This window comes from Thunnus maccoyii, chromosome 6 (assembly GCF_910596095.1).
Source record: "Thunnus maccoyii chromosome 6, fThuMac1.1, whole genome shotgun sequence".
Lineage (NCBI taxonomy): Eukaryota > Metazoa > Chordata > Actinopteri > Scombriformes > Scombridae > Thunnus > Thunnus maccoyii.
In genome coordinates, this window is record NC_056538.1 from 25,152,634 (window position 1) to 25,167,547 (window position 14,914).

Consider the following 14,914-nt stretch of genomic DNA (forward strand, 5'->3'; position numbering starts at 1 on the left):
TCACTAATTGTGCACCGCTCGAGATTTTCCCCCGGAATTTCGGCAACGACACCTAATTTGCAATACTCATAATACTGAAAATGCAAGGGCTTTCATCAGTGGGCCATAGGCTCAATCACTATTGTGTTACCTCATTCAGAGATAGAACTTGACTTAACAGACATTTATTTAAATGAAAATTTCCGAGATTACTTTAAGCAAGGCATTAACTCTCAACTACTCTTGAGCAGTAACTCAATAAAAAGGTTGACTGTGTTTAGCATGGAGAGGTGTCAAGTGTGCATTGTTTACATTGGTTGTAATGATTTTAAACCAATGCTTTTGCAGTTTAGGCACAGATTTGACCTATTTGAGCTCTGTCAGTTGTGTCAAACTGGTTCTGTGCTGAATTCTGTACTTTTTAACTAATAAAGGCTTTGAAATGGTAGACAGCCAAATTTTACCTGCAGTACCATTTTAACAGTGTTTGTGATGTACTTTAATCACTTTAGAGTTTAAGTGCTTATCCTTGAGGTGTTTACATTATTTTGGCAACCCCCTGTAATGTCTACACCCCTGTTGACCACACGAAGGTCAGAACAGAGCACAAGTCAGTTGGAGAACAGAAAAACTTGAGGTCATAGGGATTCAGCAACTTTCATAAAAACAATAGCTGACGCAGGGACTTGAACCCAGATCTACAGCTGAAGGACAGCCTACCTGCTGACTGCACACCCTGCTGCTCAGAAGGTACATTAGTCATATGCCATCGTCGTCTTTTAATTCACAGATACTTCCCTGAAAATAGAAAACACCGACTCTGTGTAGCAATATTTCAACCCCAGTTTTAAGTATAGTCAATGTACAATCAAGCCTAAATTCAGCATATGCAAAATAATAATGCTGAGTGATACAAAACAGCCCAAAATATCACCTCTCTAAACACCACTCTCATGGTTTTGTGAATAGTACATTTTACCAAGAATCAGTGTGCTCATAAGCAGGTCATTTATTGCTCATTTCTTGTTGTGTCAGATTATAATGCACAATATAATAGTACTGTGTGTATGGAACAGGAAAAATGTTAAAATACCCAAGTCTTGGCTTTCTCTGGCAAGGTACTGTACTTTGCAAGGATTCCTGGCATCATAGCTCATCTTTCTGTTTTGTTTTAAAAGGCTGAATCTGAATTGTACATTATGTGATTCCCCAAGAAAAATGTGGCTTTGTACGTGCTTGTTTTGTATCCATAGAAAACCCACATAGCTCTGTTTAAGGGTAACTGACCTGTCACTTCTAATCCCTTGTTTATTGTGTAGTTGTGTTGTTTCCGTCTGCTGATTGTGTGAATGAATGTTTCTTGTTCACAGGTCTTTCTAGGGAAAGAGATCTTAATATCAATGAGACTGCCTGATTAAATAAAGATTTTAAAAAATGCAGAAAGGTGAGTGAAATTCTGAAAACACCAGAGAAATGACTGATGTATGATGAAGTGAAAATTGAATTATTTGACTGCAATCTGAAACTCCATTGGAAACTTGGGTTAGCTCATTATCCATGTAACACCATTCCTACTTTTTAAGTTTAAGTTTTATATTGGAGGAGTATGTTTCTTTCACTAAAACTAGACGACTGGGGAAAAGAGAGAGAACAATGAACAAAGCCAAATGCAGATAACATCTTTAGGAAAATCAGCTTCAGAGTGCCGAAAAGATTAAGAAGACTGAGTAACAATTAATAATAATAATAATAATAATAATAATGTAGATATTAGATGTAGTATACAGTATGTAGATGACATGAAAAAATCAGCTTCAACACCCCAAACGTCTAACACACCTGCTTTCAGTCATATCACTAATTGTATTCGCCTGTGCTTTTCCCCTTTTCTGCGCAAATGCTGCCACTCCACTCATATAAAACATTCAAGTCAATAGTGAAATTGAACCCATAAAGCTGGGTGACTTCACAATACTGACACTGACACTAGTATGTTTCAAGTTTAGCTAAAACTGTTGGTCCAATGGAAATCAGCTAGTGTTTCCACTGAAATAGCCTAACTAAAGTAAGCTGTTAGCTAATTAGTTAATTTAGTTTAGGTGCCAAAGTAAGTTACATTACATTAGTTTTATTTTCTTTCACAGTATCAATAAAACAGTATCTCACCTACTTTCCAACTTTTTTCTAGCTGGCAGAAGCGTAATTTGGGCTTCACTGAGCTAATTGTTGGAAAAGCCTCGCGCTCTGTTAATTGGTCACAACACGTCATGCGCAGTGCCATAACCAAGAAATCCATATTTTTTTTCCAGGATGGCGAAGTCATGACCCGCCCTTCTCTGCCTCTGATTGGCGTATCCTGATAGTCTTACTCTAATCCTGGCCAATCTCACTCCTCATGCCTAAACCTAACCAACCCAGCCAACGAAGGTAACGAGTACTAGCCAATCAGAGGCAGAGTAGGGCGGGTCATGACTTCACCATCCTGGGAAAAAAAGTGCATCACCTAACAAGGAAGTCACTGAATTCTTAAAATTATTTAGATTTATTGATGTATTTACATATTGAGTGAGCTGTTTAAATACTGTTTCAGTAAATTTTATTTCCCAACATAAGTATGCATAAATCCCTTCCCATACAACCGGATATAAAATTACTTTGGGGAAATACTAAATCCTAAATTCATTCTTTTTAATTTTTTTGGCCCAAAAGTACCCTTCTGTATTCAAATTTAAATACATTTGGTCTAAAATTACTGGAAACTTTGACAGACTATTAGGATCACATAATATTTAAAGAAAAAGTCCCAGTCTTATAAGAGCAAGTTGTACTATTGAGAAAAAAGTCATAATATTTCAAGAATGAAGTCATAATATTAACAGAATAAAGTCACAGTAAAGAAAAGGTTGCTATGTTTTAAAAACAAAATATTGTTGTATGGATTGGACTGGGTAGAACCAGATGACACAGTTTATGGGCATGTCAACATGTTAGTGTATAGTCTAAACACATATATAGTGTTTTACTATTACTTTGCTTAGTTCTCAAAATTTCACATTTAGTTTTTCCTGACAGTGGCCCTAATACTATACTATATGAGAATCACCCAAAAAATACCCACCATGTGTACTTATAGAAAAAATACTTTGGACATGACCTCAATGTCCTGTAGGTACAGTCCTGGTCACACGATACCAGGTGGAGCGTATTAACTGGAAAATGATTGTCAAGACTAAAGAGAGTCTATGGTCACAATTGTGAAGTTAAGTGTTTGTGGAAGTGTTAGGCCCACAATGTGCATCCATCTGCCATGTACATTCTTTTAAATTCAAATAATTTGCATCGCAGTTACATGATATCCATGAAAAGTAAGAATTTTAGAGTTTTATGCCATCCTGCTTCATCACCTACTCGAAAGAAATATTCTAAATCAATCCTACAAACAGAAGCAAAGCAATTAAACTTGTCTTCCAGAGTTAATAAGATGTAGAGTGTTGAAAGGATTGTGTATCCCAGGAAGTGTCTGAAATTGCTTGCTTGATTTTGGTTAGTTGAATATCAGCTGCTAGAAATTATCTAGGAGAGTTGTTTTCCATACTTGATGAGCACTACTATGTTACATGTAAACAATATAAGATCTGATTTTAAAAACATAATGGTAAGAAAGGTATCCTTTTAAACATTGCAGGATTAAATTCTGATGAGTGGATTAAGAGAGAGTCCACACTGAAAACAGTACATTAAACTTTAGGTAATGCCAAGCAATGCTTTTCAAGTTTAATACAGCCTATCTATTGCATAAGAAAGGCATGGTCCATATGACCTGTTAGATACTTGTTCAGTAAGCAGTGATGCTGGTGGTGGTCCTGAGGCTACACCAGGGAATTCATTACCTGAAATCCTGTAGTTTATCTTACAGACTGCCACAGGGTGAAAGAATCATTAAACTGAGATACAGAAGGACATCCAAGAACAACATCTTTGATCCACCAACAGTATCTCAAAACAGATTTTTTATTCAGGCTCTTTATGGTTCGATCAAGTTAATGCTTTCATGAGAAGTCAATTCTTTTGACAGGAGGAACATACAAACCAAAAACATTTCAGATATGTACAAAACAAGCATTCTCATAACAATTAAAGTTGTTCTTTATATTGATCCCAAAGTAAACATTCACACATGTAAACTGACACAAAATATTGCTGTGTTGTTGTGGTGGAGGTTGACTTTGCTGCTGAGTTCTTCAGTCTGTTGCTCTGACAATCCTGATAGGAATTTTGGTTCTAGTTGAGAGACAAGACACGTCTCCTGAGCACACCAAGGATGAATAAGAATATCGCTGGAGCTGCAATTACGGCAATGGCGGTCGAATACTGTGGAAAATGACACGAGGAAAATGTCTTCAAGATGTTACAATAAAAGAAGGTTTCTTAATTGATGGAGTCATTGCAGGAATCCTGAATTTCAGTATATGCCTACTGACCTGTTGCTAAACTCTATTCCTTTTTTTTTTAAAATTTTTACATTGCCAGCAACAGCAAATAGCTAAAGTAGTAACTATATGTATGTAGGCAGATATTTGCACAGATCACCAACCTTAATAGCAGCACTGTAGTCCTTTTGGAATGATTGTATGTATACATTAAAGAGGGCAAGGCTGCAAGGCAAGTAGGAATCTGTATCTTCTGTGTCTCTGCATCTTTTTGGAAGAAAACAGGGAAAAAAGCTTCTTAGAAATTATATGTTGTAAACAGTATACTGCACTTTCACAACTGATGTACATGCACATATAATCTGAACATACCTTTTGTACAAAGCACTTAGAAGCACAGTTTTGTCTGCCAGGTACAGCTCTGAAAGGCCGAGTTCAATCAATACTGACAGCGGTAGCCTGTAACCCTCTTCGGCAAGGAGGCCAAGGTTGTACCATCCCTTTGAAAGAACAGTACATCTTACTCAGACATGTACACACACTCACAATTATGAATAAATACAGACTTGGGAAAATATACACACAGCAAGAAATCGATTTAAAATAAGGAGACCTGCGGCTCATTCCTTTGTGCTGCCAGTTTGTACATCTCTGCTGCAGAAAACAAGTCTTTCTGCCCATCAATCTGCCCCTCATACCACAGGTCACCCATCCTGATCAAGGCTGAAGAAATAACAGAATTAGAGATCAAATGCTTATATTTGTGCCTCCAAATCTTTAAGTTTCAAAGGATAGTTATTTACCATAAGTGTCAGGATGTTGACTTTGGATTGTAAGGTTGTAATATCTCCACATACAGCGCGATGCAAAAGCAGGATCCAGAAAACCTCCCTTTTAGCATACAGAGTTAAAATAATTTTAAAAATTGACTGAAAAGTTAATAAAACAGTAACATTACCATGACACTACAGTTAATACAGAATAATTTCATATGTACAGTACATTTCAATAACTCACTGTATTTTGTTCACATAGATATGCCACATTGAATTGTGCAGCTGCGTACCCCAACTCAGCAGCCATCATGTAATATAACAGTGAGCTGAACCTGTTGAAAAGCTGGATCGTTAATTTGATGCAAATGCAATCAAGTAGCCTGACAAGGATCATGTCAAGTGTGAATAGAGGCAAAAATTACATGTCACTCTTCAGATAGGAATCCAAGGCTCTCCGTAAGATGCTGCCCAAGTATCCATTGTGCTCAGCTGCCCACTTGACCCACCTGCAGTCAGTTAAAAAGAGATCTCAGAATATCATAAAGATGCAAAGAAATGTGAAGTGAAATACATAAAAGGGTGAGTAACTAACAAGATGGCATCGGATGGACGCCTATTGACGAGGCGGGGAATCCCAGTGTTCCAGATGTCAGCGATTAGAATTGCTCCCCTGATGTGCCCTCTCTCTGCAGACTTCAGATAGTACTTATAGGCCATGTACTGTTGGAAGAACAAATTATTTACCTCTTGATATAAGCACTCAATGCTATTGTGCAAGCATACTAGTATATAACTACAAAATGCATTTTTACAGTAGTTGAGCTAACCTGGTCAGCAGCCTGTCCCGGATACAGGCCCTGTGAGTACATGATACCAAGGTTCAGAGCAGCATCTGAGCTCTCCAGGAGATCAGCCTGCTCCCACATCTGCACTGCCTGCACATAGTCCTGCTCAAACTGTTCATAGTACCAGGCCAAGGCATTGATTGCAGGAACAAAACCCTGTGGGACATAAGATTGTGAGAAACACTGAGATGTGCAAATGCTGAATGGGATTTTCAGAAGAGAAAGCTCATAAACAAGTGGTGACCTGGTCCTTTGCTTTCTTCAGGAAAGTGAGAGCTTTTGGGATGTCCTTTTCAACCCCATGCCCCTACAGAGAAGCAAATGAATATGAAACAATACACAATAATAATAATCATGAGTTGGTACTGTTTCTGCTGATCGCATGTAACTGTACAGGAAATGTAAATCTGACCTGCAGTAGGGTTATTCCATAGTTATACATTGATTCTGGGTCCTTCCACTGGACAGCTCCCCTTTCATAGTGTCTCACAGCCTTCTGGATGTTTGGAGACACTCCCTGCTGGCCCCAGAACAGCATTTGTGCAATCGCTTGCTGCAAGACAGTTGCTGAATTATTACTAAAGACAAAATGATAAAATGTCCTCACTTTGATAATGTCTCTCAAATTTTCTTTACTCATAGTTTTAGAATGAAAATGGTGGGAAAATGTGTGTTCTGCATCTGGGTCCACTGAACAGGGTACCTCAGCCTCAGCTGCACCACTGCGTGCCTGTAATCTCAACCATTGGAAGATATGATGGTCTTCATTGGTCTGGAGGTTCAGCACCTCCTCATTGTTTAAGTAAACAGCCTCAACAAATGTCTAAAGAAAGAAAGAAAAAAAAGAAAACAAACATGAATGCCAATAAACTTTGATTTTCTTTTGTTCCCTGCTTTCCTAAAGCAGTTCCGAATAGTCCACAAATGCAGCTCTACACTTTAAATAAAAAGCATATGACTTATGAACAATGTAATATTACCAAGTTATCATGCTGTCATCTTTTTTTGTATGGACAGCAGAGACAAATGTATTGATGATGGGAATCTGTAAACTATAGTCACAATAAGGGGAGCAGAAAATATGTGTCTGAGTGCACTGTGTTTACATCACATCACATATCACAGCTCATATGCTGTAATAAGCCCTCAGCTACATATTACAAGGAAAATATGTGTAGATTTGATGTGAGCGTTTCCTCCCACCCTCTGCTTTACAATTACTATATGTCTGACACTGCCAGTGATAATAGATCTGGTAGGATACTTTAAATGATGCTGTTGGAGAAATGTGCTATTCAAAGAAAATGTCATTTGAGAGTCTCTATGTGAGTGTATACCACCACCTATAATTCAGTAATGTAAAAAAACAAATCTTTTTGTATCACATGTTGTACTTTCAATTAGGACTAAACAAGATATGCAAAATCCGCACACCAAAGCATCTGTTTACCAGTGTGTGTATTACCTGCTGTGGTGAGGGATTGACACGGTCTAAAGTTGTTTGTTTAGCAATGTTTGCATAATATGCATAGGCCACATCTGGGTCTGCAGGGATGCCATGGAGACCCTGGTAGTGCAGGTGCCCAAGGTGCAAGAGTGCCAATCGATCATCCTTCTGGGCTGCCAGCAGGGCCAGAAGCCAAGCCTGCACCAAACACAGGAGCATGAGAGTATATAAAATAGTGGACATGTTCATCATAGGCATACTTTTAACTGTGGCTAATCCAGTAGCACACACCTTATTGGGCTGTTTCCTGACTCCCATTTCAGTGCTGTAGAGGACCGACGACATGTGCAGAGCTCGGTTGTCAGCTAAGCAGCCAGCTTGGAGCAGCAGTGGAAATATTCTGCTGATCACTTCGGTACTGCTTGCTCTACCCAATTTATGAAGCGATAAGGAGTACAGTGCTCTGCCTACAGCTGGCAGGCTGACCCTTTTTCCTCCTGCAAGTCAGGAATTGAACTGATTTTAACTGTTATCATCAGTGACAGAAAAAGTATTACTTATCCATTTAACAAGCAGCAGATTGCCAGTGAGTCAGTCATTACAAACCCACAATAAAGTAGAGTTCCCAAATTTTCCAAAGATACCAAATATGTCAGGCTGAATTTGAGGCAAATGTATATAAAATGATGCACAGAACAGCTTCAGTGAAGAGGTGATACTGAATATTATTTTGAATTGAATTATGAATTATTTGGGGAAACTGGATTATAAAGGGTTAAGTTAATGTACTATACCACAATGAAAGAATTCTCCTCTACAAATTTAAGTCCTGAATTTAAAAACATACTTAAGTAAACAAATATTGACAGTCAAATATACTTAATTTTTAAAGTAAACACACTCATTGTGAAGAATAATCTCCTTAGGGTGTTAAATCTTCTATATGATGACTTGTAATCTGTATTTCAGTGTTGTAGATGGTGTACTTATCTCAGGTTTTTAATATAAATGTTTAATCTGAAAAGCAACTTAGTGTAGCCATCAGATAAATGTAGAAGAGTAGAAGTTTTAATATTGTAAAATCTCACAACACACCATACTTTTGTACAAAGAAGCAGTGTCTCAACATTGTACACAAGTCCAGTACTTAAGTAGACATATTACTTCCCACCTCATGAAATTATGTACCAGAGCAATTCAAATAAATTTAAGGCAAATTATCTCTTACTGTGTTTGAAAGCCAATAACTTTGCCAGTTTTGCAGCATGTCTTCTGTGAGGGACAGTTGCCTCCCAAACTTCACATTGTGACTTTGATGGTAGTCTATCCTTTACCATCCACTTATGGAAAGCATCAAAACAGCTATCTGAAACACAACATTAACATTGCAAATTCATAGTGTAGGTCTGCAATAGACTCTTGAGAATATTTCAGATTATGTTAGCACCACCTAGTGGAATAATAAGCCTACTACCAGACTCTGTGCTCTGTTTGGCCTTCAGAGAATAGCCACTAATTTTCAAGTTCATCTGGAGACTAAATTCTTGGCAAGTCTGCAGCCATCCGGTCAGGTTCACAATCTTAATGACATCCGGAATAACGACTTCAGTCTGTCAAAGAGAGAAATGATCAGATCCAATGGAAGTAATTAGCCAACACAAACAATAACTGTGGGCAACTGCAGTATTATGTATTACCGTGCTGTGAGGTGATATTCTGTTGCGGTGGTAAACCAACGGTCCAAAATAACCTTCAACACCTCTTATGTATTTCCCTCCTCCAATCACAAAGTATCCCTCTGTGTCATCCAACCTGACAGTTTGTCTAATCCTGTAAGACATAATGCTGACATGTTACAACACATATGCAAGACACAAAGTGCTTTTTTTTCCTTTCGGTAATATGATTTATATACTTTTTAAACTTACATGTTTTCTATTGAATGAACCAGTCTCTGCTCCTTATCCATGCAGATCATGGAGAGAGTTACCTGACAAACAGTGATGATGACCACTTTATTGTTCAGTATTACCATTATTTATGTACTGTAATAATATCCTCTGTCAATAATTAGACAACTCACCGTTCTACCCTGTAACATAACACTGATCTGGCACCACTCACTTAAAGGCACCTTGAATGGAGAGAGAAATGCAGACGATTCCTCAGACTCTCCACTAGTTTGGACATGTATCTGGCCTGTACAGAGAGACCAGTGTTAATCCACATCATGGTACAGTACAGTTACATACTAAGAATATTTAAAGGGATGGGAGGAAGAATAAACTGTTATTAATACCTGAATTTGTGAGGAACAGTGTCGGTGTGGCGTAGTTATTGCGTGTGTCTATATGATGAAACACTCCACACATGTTATTCTGGCAGTATCTGTTCACAAATATCCAGATGGAAAACATACACCTGACAAAGATATAATGCACACTTGGTTAACTGACTCTAAATAGTGATTGCATTAATAGAACCTAAAGCTAAGTTATAGGCTATATAAGTTACAATCTGTCTCTTACCATGGAAAAGAGATGGATTTCAAACGCAGATACTCCAGAACCTCACTGTTGTAGGAGTGAAGTGTCTTTATGATACCAAAGTTTTCTCCAGTTGAAGCATATACTGAAGACAGCAGATGCACTGTCTCTGAATGACACAGAGATTTTAGTTGGGGTTTGCAGGACTACAAGTGAAGAATATCATCCCATACCAGTCAAAGGTTTGGACACATCTTCCCATTCCCTTGAATAGTGTGTCCAAACTTTTGACTGGTACTATATATCTATTATGACTATTTAATGTTGACCCATCCTGAAATATTTTATATGCATGGTTGTTCTAAGTGATTTAGAAATGTTAAGAGAAAAACATTTAACCTTACTGTACTTTTGCTTACCTTGCTCCAAAGGGCATTGTTTCTTCAAAAATTGTTGTGTTAATTGCAGCATTAGTGTACTCCAGGCAAAGCACAGTTGATGCTGTTTGACAGGTCGACTAAAAGGAGGCTTAGGCTGCAAAGTTGCCACATCCTGAGCTGCACTAGACCTCTCAGTGTCATCAAATTCACTATATCGGACTGATGCGCGAAGGATACAGCTCAGCACCCACTGAGGGTCTGGAACAATCCCATCAGCTTGATACACCAACCAATCAGGCAGGTTCAGCTTCAGAGTTCTTATTTTAGGGTCACCGGGGACACAGCTCCACTGTCTTAGCAGGAGAGTGGAAGTGATGCCAGTGTCAAAACACACAACACAGTTCAGCTGTACTGTAGCAGATTGATCACAAGAGTAAAGTATATCCAAATCATAGTCTGGCAGAGGCTCCTCTGGAGGATTCAGGAGTGTCACTGAGTCTAAACCCAAGACAACCTGAAGATGACAGAAGACATGCAGATAGTTGCTACTGACATCTATCAACAGCACAAGAGACCAGTGTATCACAGATCACAAGGGGAAATCTGTTCCTACCTGCATACTGAGGCAAAACTGACAGATATATTTGTACAGTGTATGGAAATCCATGGTCCAATGTTTTCATTAATATTTCCATTAAATGTTTCCAAGCTACAAAGAAACAAGAACATGAAATGAACCTCAAGATCCGCACCTCATCCTGTTCCACCTCATGTAGGTTGGTGCTTAGGTAAATATTTGACAGCACACAGACCCGCCCAATTTGTGTATGCACAGTGCAGTGAGGGTGGATCATTGTGTTGTAGGTTACATACCAATACATCACACTTGACATGGTTGACTAATTTATTTCACCTGTTCTGTTCGAATTCTACATTTACATGTAATAATAATAATACACTGCCATCTTGAGAAATGATATTTAAAAAGAGACAATTGTATATTTCACCAGATGTGAAAGGTTGTGCAGCATGTATGAGGTGTAATGTCTGTTGTATGACAAATCAACACATCTTTCATTCAAAATAGTTTATTGCTATCATGCAGGAGTGCCATAAAAGTCTAGACCATCACAGAAGATGCAAAATTATCATTTTCTCTGTACAAATATACTGTATGAATTCATAAATAGAAGCTCAAAATGAAGAAAAAGAAAAGTAGGGTGGGGAGTCAAATGCTTAAGCTGATCCACTCTTCTAACCCAATATAGGTTTTGTTACAGCAGTTGACATGCATCAACATTACAGTGCATTATACTGGGAGCAGACAGACACACGCACACACATACACACACACATTCAGATGGAATAATCCATTTATAGCTGTCGTGCAAAAGAGTACAAATGACACTTTAAAAAAGTACCAGTAGGAAATTGTTTTTTTTTTTTTGTAGCTGGTTTCTAAAATAAAATATTTAAACATGTCTTATACATCCAAACCACCTGTTACATTATGAGGCTGGGGGAGGCCAACTGTGTCTCTTGCAGCACTTTTTGGTTGTTCATTGATCAGGAGCACCCCAAGTGTACCATTCCTTCTACTTTACTAATCTTCTACAACTACTGATGCATAGTTCTGTGCTCATACAAAGTTATTAATAGTAAAACTGGCACAATGTTCTTTGTTGTGATAATCTGAGGACAGTACTCATTTGCAAAATGTAAACATAGGATAACTTTTTGGATCAATTTCTAATTTCAATCTTATATTCTGTTTTTTTTTCTGGTGACTCTGTAACATCTGTTCAGGGAATACAGATGAAAAATAGCTCCTTGGCTAACTCTGGCGCATTTACAGCAATGTTTATTAATGTGCACTGTCCCTGTTAAATAAACCAACAAACAAATAAAATAAATACACATACTGTAGACAATACTTGAATACAGAAATGATACCCCTTTGACATTCAGGATTTAAACTAAAGACATACAGTGCTGTGTATACTGTATATATCTTAGTGGATTTGTGTTCTGTGTAAAAGGGGCTCAAAGGGCCGAACACACTTTAAGTACAAAGGCCTCTGACAGTAATAGTGATTTGGCACTTTGATGTGATTCTTGGTCTTCTACTTCCACAACTTATTGATCTAAATCTTCCATAAAAAGGTGATTTACAAATTGGTTACAACATTTAAAAATTCTTTCTTACAACGAGCAACTGATTTTGCTGTGTAACTATAGCCCTTTCCAGCGCCCATTCCTCACTGACAGACTGTAGTTGCTGTGAAGTTTTCATTGACCAACTACGTAATCATTAAAATGGAAACAATAAGACCGAGAGTCGAAGGAGCCTACAATCGAAATCCAAGCTGCACTCACACCCTTTTCACTGATGAACATTCAGTGGAAAACACTGGATCCCCAATATCTTGTAAGAGGATGATTGTCAAAATCAAAACATAGTTACGTACTTTAAAAAAAAAAAAAAATTGTGTTAAGGTCTATGCTAAAATCAGTTGTTTTAAAATGTACCCAGATACAAGTTCATTGTGACACAGTCTCTGAGTCGGGTATTTTGAGCTTTGTAACACATTTAATGTTTTAGTAATGATGTTTTTGGTAACATTTCTGCCAAACGATGAGAAAGTATCTACTGTACATCTACGCTGGACATTTTAGCGCTTGTTCATCCCCTGTTCTGGTGAGGAAAAAAGGATACGTCAATCAGTGGTTAAACTTGTTTCATAGCTGGACATTTAAGCAAAGCACTTCTCTCTCACACACTCATGCACACATGCACTCAACTGTAGATACTAAAAACAAAGCATCAGGTCTAATGTTGCAATATGATGGTCCTTTTGTAACTTTGTAGGAAGATTTTCCTCTTGTCCAACTCCCTTTGTATACAAGATGATGTCATTCAGGTGTTGTTGGATCCTAGGGTGCAAATTTAGCTTTTTTTTTAAAAAATACATTTTTCCTTCACTTTTGGGGAGTCTAAATCAATCACACCAAGTAGCTACTATTGCTGTAATGTGCCCAAATCACAATTTTTAAAAAATAAAAATTAGTCACTATCATACTAGTGCTAGCTTACTTCTACTCGTCTTTTTGAGGATCTCCAGAATGTGTCATTTGCTCTGCTAAGGTGAATACAACAAAAGACAGAAAAACTTGTCACCATCAATAAAAACGAAGCAGTCAGTGAAAAAAAAAAAAATGGAGTGCGCATTCACTTTGGATTTGTAGGCTAGGTGGTAAGGTAGTAATAAAAGAAACATCAAGTTGTTGTCTAAGCAGGTTAACAACAAGAACCAAGCAAACACTAAGAGCATTCAAGTTATCAGTCAAACAAAAGTGAAGACATGCAAAATGTTATAGATTGTAGAACAAGAAAGAAAAACCAACTGGGAGACACATTTCCCTTTGAGACTGGCACAATTTCCTGCAGAATAAATAATACTTTACATTCCAATATACAAACCTACCCATTCCCCACATATTCAACATTGACCGAATAAGCAGATAAAACTGAACAGCTGGTTGCTCCCACAGTTTCTTAGAGTAGGCATTGTACCTACAAAAAGATGCAATGGCAACAAATTGTGCCATCATTAGACCATTAAAGAACCACCCAAAAAGACTTTTTTTTCAAAAACAGACCAGAGGAATACAGTCAGACAAATTTGACAGTTCATATAGCCCTTATTTCCTCTGTTTCTTGAAGATCTTGAAGGTGTGTTTCTTGCGGCTGGCAGTGGAATCTGTGTCTTCTCCTGTTGAGCCACTGTCCTCCTCCAGTGGACTCTTCTTGGCGGACAGCTGTGGGATGCGGCTGTTGCCCTTTGCCCCCATGGCTCCTGGTTGACCTCCTGTAGGCGACGGTGTGTCAGGTTCAGTGGAGTTGGGGCTGAGAGAGCGGGACGACTCTGACAGGCTGTTCATCTCTCCCGTGCTGGGTGACTTCTCCATGCCGTACACCTTCTTCATGAGTATGGGGCTGTCGGGGATGGACTCTACAGGACCGCCTTCATGAATGCGGTTCCCTCCATTTGGAGTGTGAGCATGCAGTGAAGTGGTGTCATCTGCGCGGCCGGACAGGCCGTGTATGAGAGAGGTGGGCTTGATTAGGTGGCCTTTGGAGCTGTAAGCAGATAGCCGATCACCAACTTGGGAGAGGGACAGGGAGGAGTCAGAGTCAGAGCGATTTAGGTCCCTGTGGGGAAAAAACACAAGTTAGAGGAAATGAGAAAAACAACAGACCAAAACAGTTTAAAGTTGAAGCCTTGCATGCCAGGGTTTATCTGCACTACGCCTGCAAAGCCATGGACACACTGGGCACAGCCTGGACACTGGAACTCCACACTTGTTAGTGTTGCAGGCAAAGAACACCAGGAACACTGCGACAGGTTGAAAAGGAGTAAATGCACAAATACCGTAATACCTCATTAGGTGCAATAATGTGAAAGCAAAATGAACAAAAGAAAAATGAAAACTTAAGAAAACATGGCAAATATCTGTTGAGAAGTACCTACTATACATTTGTTAAAAAAAAAATAAATAAAAAAATAAAT

The 14,914-nt window shown here is 38.4% G+C and overlaps 3 protein-coding genes across 16 annotated transcripts in view; all 3 read right to left on the minus strand.

Annotated features, from left to right (window-relative positions):
* Positions 1 to 2,232, minus strand: part of robo2 (roundabout, axon guidance receptor, homolog 2 (Drosophila)) — a 343,264-nt gene extending 341,032 nt beyond the window's left edge. For 8 of the 11 annotated variants that reach the window (XM_042413867.1, XM_042413866.1, XM_042413859.1 and 5 more), the window contains exons 1-2: positions 2,150 to 2,216; positions 700 to 777 (exon numbers count right to left, since the gene is read on the minus strand). The gene's annotated coding sequence lies outside the window, so the exon portion shown is untranslated. Of the gene's footprint in view, positions 1 to 699; positions 778 to 1,266; positions 1,350 to 2,149 lie in introns of those variants that run through there. The other 3 variants (XM_042413856.1, XM_042413857.1, XM_042413858.1) reach the window with 3 other exon arrangements.
* A 1,729-nt stretch (positions 2,233 to 3,961) lies between these two features.
* On the minus strand, positions 3,962 to 10,962 carry LOC121898988 (protein sel-1 homolog 3). The gene is made up of 23 exons (XM_042414531.1): positions 10,957 to 10,962; positions 10,383 to 10,857; positions 10,006 to 10,132; positions 9,777 to 9,898; positions 9,561 to 9,676; positions 9,406 to 9,467; positions 9,175 to 9,307; positions 8,952 to 9,087; positions 8,706 to 8,843; positions 7,769 to 7,974; positions 7,496 to 7,675; positions 6,734 to 6,853; positions 6,443 to 6,583; positions 6,275 to 6,337; positions 6,013 to 6,186; positions 5,778 to 5,905; positions 5,608 to 5,691; positions 5,427 to 5,517; positions 5,213 to 5,300; positions 5,023 to 5,132; positions 4,782 to 4,909; positions 4,574 to 4,676; positions 3,962 to 4,350 (listed from the first exon to the last, which is right to left on the minus strand). The coding sequence occupies exons 1-23, from the start codon at positions 10,960 to 10,962 to the stop codon at positions 4,261 to 4,263; spliced, it is 3,021 nt and encodes a 1,006-aa protein (XP_042270465.1). The 3' UTR covers positions 3,962 to 4,260.
* Positions 10,963 to 11,229: 267 nt separating this feature from the next.
* Positions 11,230 to 14,914, minus strand: part of stim1a (stromal interaction molecule 1a) — a 30,952-nt gene continuing 27,267 nt past the window's right edge. For 3 of the 4 annotated variants that reach the window (XM_042413975.1, XM_042413972.1, XM_042413973.1), the window contains one exon: positions 11,230 to 14,556. In XM_042413975.1, coding sequence (XP_042269909.1) covers positions 14,046 to 14,556 — 511 coding nt within the window. In that variant the 3' untranslated portion in view covers positions 11,230 to 14,045. Of the gene's footprint in view, positions 14,741 to 14,914 lie in introns of all 4 variants that reach the window. The other variant, XM_042413974.1, reaches the window with a different exon arrangement.

Coding starts and splice junctions, on each gene's coding strand:
- LOC121898988 (XM_042414531.1), bottom strand. Junction 5,692..5,777: donor CGTCCATCCGATGCCATCTT/GTTAGTTACTCA, acceptor AACTGACTGCAG/GTGGGTCAAGTGGGCAGCTG. Junction 5,133..5,212: donor TCAACATCCTGACACTTATG/GTAAATAACTAT, acceptor TTATTTCTTCAG/CCTTGATCAGGATGGGTGAC.